The 18,388-nt window shown below is 35.2% G+C and overlaps 1 protein-coding gene across 1 annotated transcript; it reads left to right on the forward strand.

The window, feature by feature from the left end:
- Positions 1-77: 77 nt before the first annotated feature.
- Positions 78-18,101, forward strand: LOC134706449 (4-trimethylaminobutyraldehyde dehydrogenase-like). Its single transcript, XM_063565398.1, has 10 exons — positions 78-137; positions 2,063-2,231; positions 12,218-12,363; positions 12,605-12,734; positions 13,076-13,320; positions 13,986-14,093; positions 15,323-15,442; positions 15,989-16,177; positions 16,889-17,115; positions 17,875-18,101. Exons 2-10 carry the CDS (start codon positions 2,069-2,071, stop codon positions 18,080-18,082), a joined length of 1,536 nt encoding a protein of 511 aa, XP_063421468.1. The 5' UTR covers positions 78-137; positions 2,063-2,068; the 3' UTR covers positions 18,083-18,101.
- The last annotated feature ends 287 nt before the right edge of the window (positions 18,102-18,388 follow it).

The raw sequence follows: 18,388 nt of genomic DNA on the forward strand, positions 1-18,388 counted from the left end.
ATTTCATTTAGATTAAAAATTCTAACATTTTTTTATTTCTTTTTTTTCTATTTTGATATTTTCCCTAACATCGTCTGCAAACTAAGTGGCCTCCCTTGAATGGTTTCCGGGGACTATTGGTCCAAAAAAAATTATTGGTAAAAAAAGGGGAATTATGCAGATATTTTCTTCAATATCCAACAGAATAAACAACTAAAGACAAATACATTTAAAACAATTTCATTTGATTAATTATTTACAGCTGTCATTATAATTATTGAGATGAATTGCGAATGAATAGCAAACACAGGCACTTGTCTAAGAAAAAAAACACCTACATGTACATCTGAAAGTAAAGTATGTCCTTTAACATCAGGCGTCACACAGTCAAATTGGGCCATCGTTAGCGTCAAATTGGTTAAATTTTACAGTGATTCATCAAAATATCCTTATCTTGATTCGTCAGAGGCCTCAAATAATTATTGTCACTGTCATTGATGAAAAAAAATTAGTCTAAATCAGTTGATGTTTTTATCGTCTAAAACCATGTTTGTGTACATTTTATCGTCCTACACTAAAAATTACCATAACATTATTTGGCAAGAATGTTAACCTTTATTTGTCATGAAGGTAACCCTATAGACGTATTTACACTTGTATGCAAATGTGTCCGCCATTACGTAAAATCACACAGGTTCCCATAAACTTTGACATCATAATTTATAATATTTGACGTCACAATTTAAAAGTGATTGTTGCTTGACGTCAAAAGGTGATTTGGAGTCGATCTAAGGTCATTCGGAGGCAGGATACAGCTAAATACCAAAAAAGTAAATACGTTTATTACGACCCTCACATCTATGGTATTAAATTGGCGTAAGGTTCATCATAAAAAATTGACCAAAATGTCTGTAATTTTACACCTTTAAATTACTCTGGTACAGACTAACCAGGACAGTTGAAAAAGTTTTAAGGCCTGGCATCCACAGAAATATAAAATTAAAAGCATTTTGTGCTGAGAAAGATAATATCAATTTTAGATTGTTTTTCATTGGCTTAAAAATAAAAACACTTGATTTACCTTTGATACTGTCACCAACTCCGTTAAACATCCTTTAACTTGCCTATTGTTGTGTAGATATTCATGTATCTATTGTCCTTATATTGTTAATCAAGGACAATCAATACAATACAATTGTTACCTGTTAACATGGTTAAGGAGCATCTAAAATATTTAACCCAAATTAAGTTATTTTTATACCTTCCCGGCTTCTGCAGGAATAGAAAAAACGCCCTACAAACAAACAAAAAAAAGATATCATCTTTCTGTAATTGTCTGAAGCAAAAAAGGAATTTACCTGTTTTTAACTAGTCTGGGAAAAGATTATGTATGTTCCTGATGTAGTGGATGCTAGGCCTTAAAACTTTCCCAACTGCATATGTTAGTCTGTGCTCAGAGTAGTTTTTGAGGTGTAAATATTGCTATTTTTTTTATGCATTTGTAATGATGAAACTGAATATATTACAAAAAATGTATATCAATTTTATATGATTTTTTTTTTTAAATGGTTAAGTTTTATGATTATATTTGCTTATGAAGAATAGCTTGTCACAAACATTGTAAATTTGAATTGTTGTGTCATGAGTATCTAAATATCTCATTTTCAAAACAATTCATGCAATATTGGGGCACATATTAAATAGTGTTTTTTTTATAAATGGTAGTGTAAAAAAAAGGAGCAATGTCTTCCACCAAAGATTTTTATTTGAAAAGGTCAATATGTATGGTTACTAATCTAAAGCAATTATTTTGAGGTACCAAAGTTGTAAAGCAATTATAACAATCTGCCTCGATTTACAGATAACAATCAATGTGTTTGTATGGCGGTCATTGGTATGATATCCTCACAGATGTATGTGTACAGTGACTGGATCATCTTCTCAAGTCAGTCATAACAATCTTTATTTATAGATAACAATGAATGTGTTAGTATGGCAGTCACTGATACGATATCCTTGCAAATGTATGTGTACAGTGACTGGATCATCTTCTCAATTCAGTCATAACAATCTTTATTTATAGATAACAATGAATGTGTTAGTATGGCGGTCACTGATACGATATCCTCACAGATGTATGTGTACAGTGACTGGATCATCTTCTCAAGTTAGTCAGCCTCTAAACTATGTAGATGGACAGAGGGTAGATCCTAAGTGTACTCAGACATTTGACCTGAGGGAACCAGCAACAGGTATATATATGTGTACTACATGTCTATATATATAGAAATGAATATCATGGACTATATAATAAGATCAGAGGTAGAATAAAGTGAACATCTAACAGTCTTCAGCAATGAGACAGAACCCATAACCTATAAACATTTTTGAGCATGAAAGTGGCACTTGTTTTTGAAACAGGTCATCTGGCGCTTTCCATTTTCTCAGAAAAACTTACAATCTTTATGGGAGTTATTTCCTAAAATGAAGTGTTTTGACCAATTTAAGGGCTATGGCCTATTATTTCGAAAATTGATATATTTGCTTCTATTCTGTAGCACACACTTCATTTAGAATTGAGAGTAAAGACTGGGGACTCAAGAGTCTGAATGATGCGTTTGATTAGGGTGACATGTCTAGAATAGAGAGTAAAGACTGGAGACTCAATAGTCTGAATGATGTGTTTGAGTAGGGTGACATGTCTAGAATTGAGGGTAAAGACTGGAGACTCAAGAGTCTGAATAATGTGTTTGAGGAGGGTGACATGTCTAGAATAGAGAGTAAAGACTGGAGACTCAAGAGTCTGAATGATGTGTTTGAGTAGGGTGACATGTCTAGAATTGAGAGTAAAGACTGGAGACTCGAGAGTATGAATGATGTGTTGGAGTAGGGTGATATGTCTAGAATTGAGAGTAAAGACTGGAGACTCAAGAGTCTAAATGATGTGTTTGAGTAGGGTGACATGTCAAGAATTGACAGTAAAGACTGGAGACTCAAGAGTCTGAATGATGTGTTTGAGGAGGGTGACATGTCTAGAATTGAGAGTAAAGACTGGAGACTCGAGAGTTTGAATGATGTGTTTGAGGAGGGTGGCATGTCTAGAATTGAGAGTAGAGACTGGAGACTCAAGAGTCTGAATGATGTGTTGGAGTAGGGTGACATGTCTAGAATTGAGAGTAGAGACTGGAGACTCAAGAGTCTGAATGATGTGTTTGAGTAGGGTGACATGTCTAGAATTGAGAGTAAAGACTGGAGACTCAAGAGTCTAAATGATGTGTTTGAGGAGGGTGACATGTCTAGAATTGAGAGTAAAGACTGGAGACTCAAGAGTCTGAATGATGTGTTTGAGGAGGGTGACATGTCTAGAATTGAGAGTAAAGACTGGAGACTCAACAGTCTGAATGATGTGTTTGAGGAGGGTGACATGTCTAGAATTGAGAGTAAAGACTGGAGACTCGAGAGTTTGAATGATGTGTTTGAGTAGGGTGACATGTCTAGAATTGAGAGTAGAGACTGGAGACTCAAGAGTCTGAATGATGTGTTTGAGGAGGGTGACATGTCTAGAATTGAGAGTAAAGACTGGAGACTCAACAGTCTGAATGATGTGTTTGAGGAGGGTGACATGTCTAGAATTGAGAGTAAAGACTGGAGACTCGAGAGTTTGAATGATGTGTTTGAGTAGGGTGACATGTCTAGAATTGAGAGTAAAGACTGGAGACTCAAGAGTCTGAATGATGTGTTGGAGTAGGTTGACATGTCTAGAATTGAGAGTAAAGACTGGAGACTCAAGAGTCTAAATGATGTGTTTGAGGAGGGTGACATGTCTAGAATTGAGAGTAGAGACTGGAGACTCAAGAGTCTGAGTGATGTGTTGGAGTAGGGTGACATGTCTAGAATTGAGAGTAAAGACTGGAGACTCAAGAGTCTGAATGATGTGTTTGAGGAGGGTGACATGTCTAGAATTGAGAGAAAAGACTGGAGACTCGAGAGTCTGAATGATGTGTTTGAGTAGGGTGACATGTCTAGAATTGAGAGTAGAGACTGGAGACTCAAGAGTCTAAATGATGTGTTTGAGGAGGGTGACATGTCTAGAATTGAGAGTAAAGACTGGAGACTCAACAATCTGAATGATGTGTTTGAGTAAAGTGACATGTCTAGAATTGAGAGTAAAGACTGGAGACTCAAGAGTCTGAATGATGTGTTTGAGTAGGGTGACATGTCTAGAATTGAGAGTAAAGACTGGAGACTCAAGAGTCTGAATGATGTGCTTGAGGAGGGTGGCATGTCTAGAATTGAGAGTAAAGACTGGAGACTCAAGAGTCTGAATGATGTGTTGGAGTAGGGTGACATGTCTAGAATTGACAGTAAAGACTGGAGACTCAAGAGTCTGAATGATGCATTTGAGGAGGGTGACATGTCTAGAATTGAGATTAAACACTGGAGACTCAAGAGTCTGAATGATGTGTTGGAGTAGGGTGACATGTCTAGAATTGAGAGTAAAGACTGGAGACTCGAGAGTCTGAATGATGTGTTGGAGTAGGGTGACATGTCTAGAATTGAGAGTAAAGACTGGAGACTCAAGAGTCTGAATGATGTGTTTGAGTAGGGTGACATGTCTAGAATTGAGAGTAAAGACTGGAGACTCGAGAGTCTGAATGATGTGTTGGAGTAGGGTGACATGTCTAGAATTGAGAGTAAAGACTGGAGACTCGAGAGTCTGAATGATGTGTTTGAGGAGGGTGACATGTCTAGAATTGAGAGTAAAGACTGGAGACTCAAGAGTGAATTATGTGTTTGAGAAAGGATGACATGTCTAGAATTGAGAGTACAGACTGGAGACTCGAGAGTCTGAATGATGTGTTGGAGTAGGGTGACATGTCTAGAATTAAGAGTAAAGACTGGAGACTCAAGAGTCTAAATGATGTGTTTGAGGAGGGTGACATGTCTAGAATTGAGAGTAGAGACTGGAGACTCAAGAGTCTGAATGATGTGTTTGAGTAGGGTGACATGTCTAGAATTGAGAGTAAAGACTGGAGACTCAAGAGTCTAAATGATGTGTTTGAGGAGGGTGACATGTCTAGAATTGAGAGTAAAGACTGGAGACTCAAGAGTGAATTTTGTGTTTGAGAAAGGGTGACATGTCTAGAATTGAGAATAAAGACTGGAGACTCGAGAGTATGAATGATGTGTTTGAGTAGGGTGACATGTCTAGAATTGAGAGTAAAGACTGGAGACTCGACAGTCTGAATGATGTGTTGGAGTAGGGTGACATGTCTAGAATTGAGAGTACAGACTGGAGACTCAAGAGTCTGAATGATGTGTTTGAGTAGGGTGACATGTCTAGAATTGAGAGTAAAGACTGGAGACTCGAGAGTCTGAATGATGTGTTGGAGTAGGGTGACATGTCTAGAATTGAGAGTAAAGACTGGAGACTCGAGAGTCTGAATGATGTGTTTGAGTAGGGTGACATGTCTAGAATTGAGAGTAAAGACTAGAGACTCAAGAGTCTGAATGATGTGTTTGAGGAGGGTGACATGTCTAGAATTGAGAGTTAAGACTGGAGACTCAAGAGTCTGAATGATGTGTTGGAGTAGGGTGACATGTCTAGAATTGAGAGTAAAGACTGAGGACTCAACAGTCTAAATGATGTGTTTGAGGAGGGTGACATGTCTAGAATTGAGAGTAAAGACTGGAGACTCAAGAGTGAATTATGTGTTTGAGAAAGGATGACATGTCTAGAATTGAGGGTAAAGACTGGAGACTCGAGAGTCTGAATGATGTGTTGGAGTAGGGTGACATGTCTAGAATTAAGAGTAAAGACTGGAGACTCAAGAGTCTAAATGATGTGTTTGAGGAGGGTGACATGTCTAGAATTGAGAGTAGAGACTGGAGACTCAAGAGTCTGAATGATGTGTTTGAGTAGGGTGACATGTCTAGAATTGAGAGTAAAGACTGGAGACTCAAGAGTCTAAATGATGTGTTTGAGGAGGGTGACATGTCTAGAATTGAGAGTAGAGACTGGAGACTCAAGAGTCTGAGTGATGTGTTGGAGTAGGGTGACATGTCTAGAATTGAGAGTAAAGACTGGAGACTCAAGAGTCTGAATGATGTGTTTGAGGAGGGTGACATGTCTAGAATTGAGAGTAAAGACTGGAGACTCGAGAGTCTGAATGATGTGTTTGAGTAGGGTGACATGTCTAGAATTGAGAGTAGAGACTGGAGACTCAAGAGTCTGAATGATGTGTTTGAGGAGGGTGACATGTCTAGAATTGAGAGTAAAGACTGGAGACTCAACAATCTGAATGATGTGTTTGAGTAAAGTGACATGTCTAGAATTGAGAGTAAAGACTGGAGACTCAAGAGTCTGAATGATGTGTTTGAGTAGGGTGACATGTCTAGAATTGAGAGTAAAGACTGGAGACTCAAGAGTCTGAATGATGTGTTAGAGTAGGGTGACATGTCTAGAATTGAGAGTAAAGACTGGAGACTCAAGAGTCTAAATGATGTGTTTGAGGAGGGTGACATGTCTAGAATTGAGAGTGAAGACTGGAGACTCAACAGTCTGAATGATGTGTTTGAGTAGGGTGACATGTCTAGAATTGAGAGTAAAGACTGGAGACTCAACAGTCTGAATGATGTGTTGGAGTAGGGTGACATGTCTAGAATTGAGAGTAAAGACTGGAGACTCGAGAGTCTGAATGATGTGTTGGAGTAGGGTGACATGTCTAGAATTGAGAGTACAGACTGGAGACTCAAGAGTCTGAATGATGTGTTTGAGTAGGGTGACATGTCTAGAATTGAGAGTAAAGACTGGAGACTCGAGAGTCTGAATGATGTGTTGGAGTAGGGTGACATGTCTAGAATTGAGAGTAAAGACTGGAGACTCGAGAGTCTGAATGATGTGTTGGAGTAGGGTGACATGTCTAGAATTGAGAGTAAAGACTGGAGACTCAAGAGTCTGAATGATGTGTTTGAGGAGGGTGACATGTCTAGAATTGAGAGTTAAGACTGGAGACTCAAGAGTCTGAATGATGTGTTGGAGTAGGGTGACATGTCTAGAATTGAGAGTAAAGACTGAGGACTCAACAGTCTAAATGATGTGTTTGAGGAGGGTGACATGTCTAGAATTGAGAGTAAAGACTGGAGACTCAAGAGTGAATTATGTGTTTGAGAAAGGATGACATGTCTAGAATTGAGAGTAAAGACTGGAGACTCGAGAGTCTGAATGATGTGTTGGAGTAGGGTGACATGTCTAGAATTAAGAGTAAAGACTGGAGACTCAAGAGTCTAAATGATGTGTTTGAGGAGGGTGACATGTCTAGAATTGAGAGTAGAGACTGGAGACTCAAGAGTCTGAATGATGTGTTTGAGTAGGGTGACATGTCTAGAATTGAGAGTAAAGACTGGAGACTCAAGAGTCTAAATGATGTGTTTGAGGAGGGTGACATGTCTAGAATTGAGAGTAAAGACTGGAGACTCAAGAGTGAATTTTGTGTTTGAGAAAGGGTGACATGTCTAGAATTGAGAATAAAGACTGGAGACTCGAGAGTATGAATGATGTGTTTGAGTAGGGTGACATGTCTAGAATTGAGAGTAAAGACTGGAGACTCAAGAGTCTGAATGATGTGTTTGAGGAGGGTGACATGTCTAGAATTGAGAGTAAAGACTGGAGACTCAAGAGTCTGAATGATGTGTTTGAGGAGGGTGACATGTCTAGAATTGAGAGTATAGACTGGAGACTCAACAGTCTGCATGATGTGTTTGAGTAGGGTGACATGTCTAGAATTTGGACAACATCCCTAATGCGCCTTGAAATGAGGAACTCAAAAGTCACGTGTAAAGAAAAAATCTCTGTGTAGTGATATTGGACATGTTTCTATTTTTAGCAAATGACTGAGTTAAATTATTTGTGGTGGTTAGGAGAGAAGAGGAACAAAGAATTAATGTGTAAAAACTATGGAGCTATTGAATGTGTTCAAAGTATAAAATTTTCAAAGAACTTATTGTGTTAAAAAGGGGATATTTTACCACCAGGAGCCGCATCACAAAAGGATGTTGGGGGTTTGCTAATTTACGGAAAAAGTAATCTCACTTCCTTCCCCCAAAATTTAACCACATATGTGAAAATATTACAGCTTCGAAATGAGCTATCATACATATCCAAGTTAACGATATGGACTGAGCTACAGGAAAAAACGTTACCATTACCGCCTATGTAAAAACAATTAAAGATTTTGACCCAAATTAAAAGCTTAATTCCAGACGTTGTCAGACTGATTTATGGATGATTTCACCTTGTACACTACTGAAAATGATGGTTAGTAGTTTTTATTTATACCTAGATATCATAAATTGTTTGAAATAAATATTATTGATACAGATCAGCAAAAACTCAAGGAAATGTTCTCTTTTAAAATGCATTACTGGCACAGGGCTTTTTTTAGGCACAATCATAGATTTGTTTACTTCCAAGAGATCCAAAAGGAATTTGTCATGTTTGTTAACTACATTGAAAAGGCAAGAAATAACTTTTAAATATTATTAAATTGTAAGTAAACATGACACAATATAGTCTTTGTTATGTTATTATCACTCTGGTCTACAGGAATACCTGATAATCAAGGGAGATAACACACTTCATACGAGTAAAGTGAGATACATCATCGAATGTGGTTTTATCCAATGATTTGACCCCTGGTCAGTAGATATGCACAAAAAAACCCAGACAAAACCATATACATGTTTTAAGAAAATCCTGAATTATTATTTTTAATGCACATGAGCAAAACAAAAGATATTGTCATTTTTCAGTGAAAAAGGGGGAAGGTCAAACCTTCTCGAAAACAATATTTCTGCACCTATTCAACTATTAAGTTAGTTAGCTACTACCCATGGTTCTAATACAAAAGGTTTAAATGAAGGTGGCTAAGCCACAAGGGAGAAGCAATTGTCTTTCTTTGTGATTAAACTTTCAAGAATAGATTTTTCTCTCTCAATAATACTTATGTATTTAAATCAAATGATAACACAGCCTGAGTATTTTTTATTGTCTTATTTCAGTTCCAGATCTAGACATATCATTAATTTTCAACCTGAGATGGCAAACTAGAGGTTTTAAAAAGTCCTGAATAACTGGTAAGCATTTTGTTTTATTATTAGGCAAGCTCTAAATTGTTCATTTCTGGTATTTATGCAATTGAAATTACAGTTGGTATGTTAAAAATATGCTAATATGAAAACTGTTGCTATGGTCTTGGTATTAAATGAAAAGGCTTAGTTACAGATCGTTTCGACTCAATATTTCGAGTTAAATCTTGTGGCAACTGTTTCTCACGTAACACTGCAAACTATATTTAGCGCTATTTTTATCTGTCATTATTTAATGACGCCATAATACATCTGATGTCACAATGTTTCCGTTAAGACCTCATGTGGATTTTTCATTGATAAAAGGTTTTCACTGAAATACATGTAAAAACATTTTTTCTCAAATAGAATTATGTGAAAGGACAAGTTTTGAAAATTTGCACTATATTGCACTCTTATTATATGACAAGGATGACTTTCCCAGTAGTTATGAGTGGTTTCAACAGTATTAAATACAAGATTTCCACTAGTAAGAATATTTTTTTTTTTTTTTTTTTTAATAAAACATTCAGTTTTGCATAATTTCTCTGTCAAAATGTACTTTAAGGCACAAGAAAATTTTATAGAAGCTTTAACAGGGTCTGTGTATTGTAATTAAAGGTTATTATCAGAAGTTTTGTCCTTGTTTTGACTAGTGGAGGTAATCTGGAAGAAATTACTTATACATACTCATTGTATTCAAAATAAATGAATATAGCGACAAAAGTGTCATTGCCTTATATTGCTAAAACAACTTTATTTTTTTTCAGAAATGGACAAAAACACAAAGATTTATTCAGAATATTATACCGATGAAGATCACATAGAAATATTTGGAAAAATCAGAAGTATGGATTTCAATATGGGACAACATCCCTAATGTGCCTTGAAATGAGGAACTCAAAAGTCACATGTAAAGAAAAAATATCTGTGTAGTGATATTGGACATGTTTCTATTTTTAGCAAATGACTGAGTTTAATTATTTGTGGTGGTCAGGAAAGTACAGGAACATAGAATTAATGTGTAAAAACTATGGAGCTATTGAATGTGTTCAAAGTATTAAATTTTCAAAGAACTTATTGTGTTAAAAAGGGGATATTTTACCACCAGGAGCCGCATTACAAAAGGATGTTCGGGGTTTGCTAATTTACGGAAAAAGTAATCTCACTTCGTACCCCGAAAATTTAACCACATATGTGAAAATGTTACAGCTTCCAAACGAGCTATCATACATATCAAAGTTAACAATATGGACTGAGCTACAAGAAAAAACGTTACAATTACCGCCTATGTAAAAACAATTAAAGATTTTGACCCAATTGAGAGTAAAGACTGGAGACTCAAGAGTCTGAATGATGTGTTGGAGTAGGGTGACATATCTAGAATTGAGAGTAAAGACTGGAGACTCAAGAGTCTGAATGATGTGTTTGAGGAGGGTGACATGTCTAGAATTGAGAGTAAAGACTGGAGACTCAAGAGTCTGAATGATGTGTTGGAGTAGGGTGACATGTCTAGAATTGACAGTAAAGACTGGAGACTCGAGAGTATGAATGATGTGTTTGAGTAGGGTGACATGTCTAGAATTGAGAGTTAAGACTGGTGACTCAAGAGTCTGAATGATGTGTTTGAGTAGGGTGACATGTCTAGAATTGAGAGTAAAGACTGGAGACTCAAGAGTCTGAATGATGTGCTTGAGGAGGGTGGCATGTCTAGAATTGAGAGTAAGGACTGGAGACTCAAGAGTCTGAATGATGTGTTGGAGTAGGGTGACATGTCTAGAATTGACAGTAAAGACTGGAGACTCAAGAGTCTGAATGATGCATTTGAGGAGGGTGACATGTCTAGAATTGAGATTAAACACTGGAGACTCAAGAGTCTGAATGATGTGTTGGAGTAGGGTGACATGTCTAGAATTGAGAGTAAAGACTGGAGACTCAAGAGTCTGAATGATGTGTTTGAGTAGGGTGACATGTCTAGAATTGAGAGTAGAGACTGGAGACTCAAGAGTCTGAATGATGTGTTTGAGGAGGGTGACGTGTCTAGAATTGAGAGTAAAGACTGGAGACTCAAGAGTCTAAATGATGTGTTTGAGTAGGGTGACATTTCTAGAATTGACAGTAAAGACTGGAGACTCAAGAGTCTAAATGATGTGTTTGAGGAGGGTGACATGTCTAGAATTGAGAGTAAAGACTGGAGACTCAAGAGTCTGAATGATGTGTTTGAGTAGGGTGACATGTCTAGAATTGAGAGTAGAGACTGGAGACTCAAGAGTCTGAATGATGTGTTTGAGGAGGGTGACATGTCTAGAATTGAGAGTAAAGACTGGAGACTCAAGAGTCTAAATGATGTGTTTGAGTAGGGTGACATTTCTAGAATTGACAGTAAAGACTGGAGACTCAAGAGTCTAAATGATGTGTTTGAAGTGGGTGACATGTCTAGAATTGAGAGTAAAGACTGGAGACTCAAGAGTCTGAATGATGTGTTTGAGGAGGGTGACATGTCTAGAATTGAGAGTAAAGACTGGAGACTCAAGAGTCTAAATGATGTGTTTGAGGAGGGTGACATGTCTAGAATTGAGAGTTAAGACTGGAGACTCAAGAGTCTGAATGATGTGCTTGAGTAGGGTGACATGTCTAGAATTGAGAGTTAAGACTGGTGACTCAAGAGTCTGAATGATGTGTTTGAGTAGGGTGACATGTCTAGAGTTGAGAGTTAAGACTGGAGACCCAAGAGTCTGAATGATGTGTTTGAGGAGGGTGACATGTCTTTCTGAGGATGATGTTAACTGTAATGTTCAAAATCTGGCCCAGTATTGGGTCTATTCATTATCATATCACATAAACATGTTCTAGTACATTTATCCATAAGATATTTGAAACTAAATAATAAACACACCAAATAATCATCATCATTCATTGAAGATTTCTTTCAGTTATGAATATTATATGCAGTCTGAAGAACAAGACAAAACTGAAATTGCTTTTGAAGCAAAAAATAAACAAGACCATGCAAAATTAAATGTAATACTTTATAGCTATAAAACAGTGTTTATTTTCTTAAACAAGAAATATTTGTATGATATAACTGTTGAAAGATATTTTGTTTTCCCAGGGAAGTCATTACGGTATGTAGCAAGTTCTAATGAAGAGGATGTGGACACGGCAGTCAGATCAGCAAGGAGAGAATTTAAAGCATGGAAGAAATTCTCAGGATTTGAAAGAGGAAATGTTCTTAAGAAAGCTGCTAATATTATCAGGGTATTTAATATACATTTTAAGATATAAAATATTATGTTATATTTCGCTATAATGGTTCTTTTTAAATGAAAAAAATATATTGTTTTAAAGGGTAAGAGTGTATAACTTCAGAAAGCATTATCTACTTTTTATGACATGGAAAGTTGAAAACATATTTATTACCGGTATGTAGTACATGTATTAAGAAATTAACCGTGAGCGGTATCAAAGGAAGTAAACTTTGATATAAATGTATATATAGATGAGGTCTGAAGAGCTGGCTAGAACAGAAGTTTTAGATACAGGGAAGCCAATCTATGAGGCAAGGATGGATATAGCTGGATGTGCTGATACAATAGATTATTACGGTGGAATGGCTGCTGGTATATCAGGTATGGAAATTCGATCAAGGAATTAGAGAAAGGTATATAAGATATACTCATTAATATTGAAAGGGAATGGCTTCTAGTACATCAGGTATAAAACTATCAAGGAACTAGTTTGCAATTACCATAGAAGCGTGAAACATTTCCCCTCACATAAATTTGATCTTCTTCGAAGGTCATAAAATCAAAGTCAGAATAAAACCTTGCAAACCAGTTTGACTTTTGAAAATCACAAATTTTTAAATCCTGCAAATATAAAAATTTTAAATAATACAAAACAATTGTAATATTTTATTTTATTTTTCTGTGTTCAGCTTTGAAGCAGCTAAATGTTTTCTATTCAATAGGTGAATTTTTACAATTATCCAATGGTAATTTTAATTACACAATGAGAGAGCCTTTGGGTGTGGTCGGTGGAATAGGAGCATGGAACTACCCATTTCAGATGGCCACTTGGAAGTCTAGTCCGGCTCTGGCATGTGGTAACACCTTTGTGTTTAAACCCTCACCTTTTACCCCTCTGACGGCTGTGATGTTGGGTGAAATCTACAAGGAAGCTGGCCTTCCTGATGGATGTTATAATGTTATACAGGTATAAACTGGTTTGTTATTGCTATGCAATCTGTAAGATGTCAACTCAGTGAACAATTACTAATCAAGTACTTGTTGGTTTTATCAAGCGATATGTTGTGGAATATATCTACAACATGTGTTACATGGAAACATATATTATACATTTTGTAGTTTGTTGTTCAATGAATGAAATATAAAATAGAAGATGTGGTATGATTGCCAATGAAAAAAAAACTCCAAAAGAGACCAAAGGACACAGAAATTTACAGCTATAGGTCACCATACAGCCTTCAACAATGAGCAAACCCCATACTGTATAATCAGCTATAAAAGGCCCAAAATTCACAAATGTAAAACAATTCAAAAGAGAAAAAAACGACCTAATAAGTGTACAAAAAAATAATGAAAAACAACAACAATAAACGACAACCACTAAATTACAGGCTAAGACATGTTGAGGTTTAAAGGATAGCCTAGGTATGGTCCATACATTTTCCGAGGCATTTTAAATGTTAACTTAGCACAAGCAAAGAATATGCAAAAGAAAAAATAGACAAACAAAACGTAGACAGAAAGAAATAAAGTGTAAAAATCATCATTTCTAGTTTATCAGAACCGTTGATGGGGATTAAAGGACTTCAGATTGTAGTGATGTTCCTAAAGATGTGAATTATTATTTTGTAGGGTGAGGGTGAAACAGGCGCACTACTAGGTAACCATCCAGATGTTAACAAGATGACCTTTACAGGAAGTGTACCAACAGGAACCAAGGTCATGGAAGCATGTGCAAAAGTAAATCCATACTAAACTAGCTCAAATATATCATCATATTCTGTTTTAGAAATGATGTTAACAGATTACATATTTTTATGGTATATAGTGTTCAGAATTCTCATATTTTGGTAGGATAATACATGGTCATGATGGAGAAGGCACAATTATAAGAAAAATACATTGAATTGAAATGCCATAAGATAGCACTTTTATAATTCTACAGAAAATAAATTAAGGAAACTCATTCGATTTTCTTGCTATATTAGGAAACAGATGAATTTGCAGTTAATGAATGGCTATTATCTATTTTGATTTTATTGAACCATAAAACTAATTTTTGACTCTTCACATTGAATAATTCGCGAAGCGGATTATGTAAAATGTGAAGAGTCAAAAATTAGTTTTATGGTTCAATAAAATCAAAATAAATTATTGCCATTCATTATAAATAAATTTTCATCAATAATAAAGCTCAAAGAACTTTTTATATAATTTATATTAACAATAACAACGTACACACATGTTGGCGTATGAATACACAACGTCAGAGTGGGCGTGTCGCCATAAAAATTGACAACATTGAAAATAAAACTAATGATTTTAACCAATCAGAAGACAGTAAATACACCAAATTTATTTATTACTGTATAAATGCATTTTTTCTCCTTATAAATCAAATGTCTTAACAGCAAAATGCATTGAGTGAGTAAGTAAAGGTAGTACCTTTGGTTAGCTTGATTGCTTGTTGAACCATGAAGTCATTATTAGATAAGTTATACCTTTAAGAGTACAGTAAGACTAGTCTGACATATAACCAATCTATCAGTCTGTAGGATTAGACTACTTGGAAAGGAGGGTAGTATAATTAACCTTATAAAGATTTCACTGTTCAGCTGACAAACATACTAGCCAAAGATATTATTTAACCTACACATTCAATGCATTTTACTGTAAAAAAAAATAATAGGCAGCATGTTTGTACCTTTTTGGAAGAAATCTGTATATAATTGTGCCGAACTGCATTATGCCCTACTTGATATGTGTGAGAAAAAAAATGGTAAATTTATAAAGGATAAAATATGTTATTTAAACTAGTTTCAAAATAAAACTATTTTCTCTTCTAAAAGGACCATGTGGTCTACAGTGCTTAACATTACCTTAAGTTTGGTAACATTTTGTGTCTAAATGGTTTAATTATCAATCCATGTACCGGTATATATTACTACGTGTTTTCCATATTTTCACAGGGAATTAAACATGTAGGCTTAGAACTTGGAGGTAAATCTCCTTGTATTATTTTCAATGACAGTAACTTAGATAATGCAGTATCTGGTGCTATGATGGCCAACTTCTTCACACAAGGACAGGTATGTTTCAGTATACAGTATATTCTGGACTCAAACTTCAGTGAAAGACTTCTGGGTCAATGTATTTTTGAATTTTAAAATAAAAAACTAGGGTTTCAGACCTGTGTTTTTGGTTAAAATACCTTGAAATTAACAAAATCACATTTATTTAAATCAAAGTCAATAAGTTTATCAAATAAGAATATGGGGATCACAGAAATTATTTTCTTGAAAAAGAAAAGAACACTCAAATTCAATACTGCCGTTGATTTTAAAGGACTTTTTTTCTGAAAGTTTTAAACAAACTTAACAACACTTAATCTTTTGATAATTTTATGTTTACCTTTCAAGTTTTTGATGTTGTTGTAAATGAATGAAACTTGGTAAAATATGTTTAAACCAAAAAAGTATTTTTTATAACATGTCAAGAAGGGATGCTCCGAAAAAGGACACCTGATGTACGTAAATAGTCAAACAATATAAACACAATGCATTCAAAAAATATTTGTGAAAAGAATCTGTGGCAAGGACTGATTAGTTTATAAGTGCTATATTTTTATTAATTAGGTGTGCTCTAATGGAACAAGGGTATTTGTACAAAACAGTATCATGGGACCATTTTTAGCAAAAATTGTTGAAAGGACGAAAAACATGAAAATAGGAAATCCAAACCACGAAGATACAAAAGTTGGTGCTACGATCAGTGAAGAACAAGCATTGAAAGTACTAGCATATGTAGATATAGCCAAAAAAGAGGTAATAAGCTATATATACATTCACATATAGTACTAATCTCACAGATAAAGCCACACAAAATTTCTACAGACACTTAGTTATCTATAATCATGTTTGGATACATCTAGGGAGTGTTTCAGTTTCCAACCAAAATAATGCCTTATACTCCAGCATTGATCATAATCACAAAATTTAACTTTTTCACCCTATTTGAATAAAAATATTGAATAGCTTCTGTATACACTGTTAAGTGTTAATCAATGGCTGAGTATTGACCAAGCCTATATCACCCTGTTCAGTTGCTCTGTAATTCTTGTATCATGGTTTTGAGACTAGAGCAGGCATTATCAGCGACATAACAATGTCTGAGGAGAAGTTATGAGTGCCGTCACAATGTTTTAGGAGACATTATCAAGCTTGCTTTATGTCAAGTGTTAAACTGTCTTAGGGAGGTGAAAAGGACCAGCAATAGACCAATAAACAGATAATCAGGTTTTCTTCTTATAGATATCGTAAAATATCAGCTTCTGGACACAATTTGAATCTGCTCTCATTCACTAAAAAGGATAAAATTCTGGCTTAGGCTGATCTTTTATGATATCAATGTGTAGAAAAGCCAATAATCTGTACTTGTTTGAGGAGTTTGCATGATTCTTGGAGAATGGATATCAGTAACTAATATCGCCAAGAGTCGATATCAGTATTAAACTATGTATTAATATTATTTTATAGGGGGCCAGTGTTTTGTGTGGTGGAGAGAGAGTAGTCCCAGATGCCAGTCTGTCAGGAGGATATTACATATCTCCTTGTATCCTAGTTAACTGTGAAGATCATATGACTGTTGTTAAAGATGAAATATTCGGCAGCGTCATGTCAGTCTTGGGATTTGACACAGAGCAGGAAGTCATCAGTCGAGCCAATGATACAGAGTTTGGATTAGCTGCTGGAGTGTTTACAAAGTAAGTTCAATCATCCACATATTCACTATTATCTTTAAATATACTTACTGAAAATCTCAACCAATGTTGTTAGACATCTACTTATTGGAGCTAGCCTATTGTCTATATCATTTTTAGTGATCCTGTTCATTATCTTGAAAATTATTGTAGTTAGACAGAAACTAAATGGCAAAAATGATCTCAGGGACCAGATCTGAAAATTTATCAACATCACCAAATTCTGCAGTGGACTCCTTAATATAGAAGGAGTTATTGCTCTTGAATAATGAAGTTTTTTTTTTTTGCCTATTGTTAAGCATTTGTTGACACATTACTAGACAGAAACTGTTTGAAGATAAATTTATTAGAAAATTAAGATCTACAAATATGTCAACATGAATGAAAAGATCAGTAGACTCCTTATAAGAGTTACTGCACTTGAATGACAATGTTTAATTATTTTTGTGGGGTGTTTTTTTTGGTGGAATCTTTAGTACATAGTTAGAAACTGTGAATGGGAAGAATTATCAGGATGACATTTAAAATTCGACAATAACTCAAAATGGCTATAATAATAAAACAGTAAATTCATATGAGAATGAAGATTTTTTTTATCAGGGCTAAGGGACTTCTTAAATTCACAATAGAATTTGATTATTTAGATTAAGAAAACACTACATATTTTTTAAACTTATTTTGATAAGATTTGTTATTGAAACTGTATTGAAATTATTTCCTTATTTCTTGGCTAGTTGTTCATTCTAGTTTTGTATTTTCCAGTGATTTAAAGAGAGCCCACAGAGTAGCCTCAGAACTAGAAGCTGGATCTTTATATGTCAATAACTACAATGTGTATCCTGTAGGTGTTCCATTTGGTGGATACAAGAAATCAGGACTAGGACGGGAAAATGGGCCTGAGGCCTTGGACTTATTTACACAAGTCAAATCTGTTTATGTAGAAATGGGAGATGTTGAAGCTCCTTTCTAAATAAAATATTTTATAATGATATCAACTTATTATTTTATTCAGATTTGAAAAATAAAAGTCTACTATGAAATGAAAAATATAAGAAATATGGATATACCATACAACAACTTGATTGAGAGGCAGCACTCTACAACACAGATTAAATGATGTCATTTCACAAAATACCAAATGAATAGATGTCAATCTGGTGTAAGTTTTTCAAACCTACACCAATACTAAGATTGCAAAAGGAAACAAGGAATGTGTCAAAGGGAAAACAATCTGACCAAAGAGAAGAAAACAGCTCAAGGCGCCACCAATATGTTT

The sequence above is a fragment of the Mytilus trossulus genome, chromosome 2, assembly GCF_036588685.1.
Source record: "Mytilus trossulus isolate FHL-02 chromosome 2, PNRI_Mtr1.1.1.hap1, whole genome shotgun sequence".
Lineage (NCBI taxonomy): Eukaryota > Metazoa > Mollusca > Bivalvia > Mytilida > Mytilidae > Mytilus > Mytilus trossulus.

What these genes read in the sequence shown, in the direction of transcription:
- LOC134706449 (XM_063565398.1), top strand. Translation starts at nt 2,069, where the DNA reads ATGAATGTGTTAGTATGGCGGTCACTGATACGATATCCTCACAGATGT. An exon ending in AATGGCTGCTGGTATATCAG is followed by an intron (nt 12,735 to 13,075) that starts GTATGGAAATTC and finishes TCTATTCAATAG; the next exon opens with GTGAATTTTTACAATTATCC. An exon ending in GATGTTATAATGTTATACAG is followed by an intron (nt 13,321 to 13,985) that starts GTATAAACTGGT and finishes ATTATTTTGTAG; the next exon opens with GGTGAGGGTGAAACAGGCGC.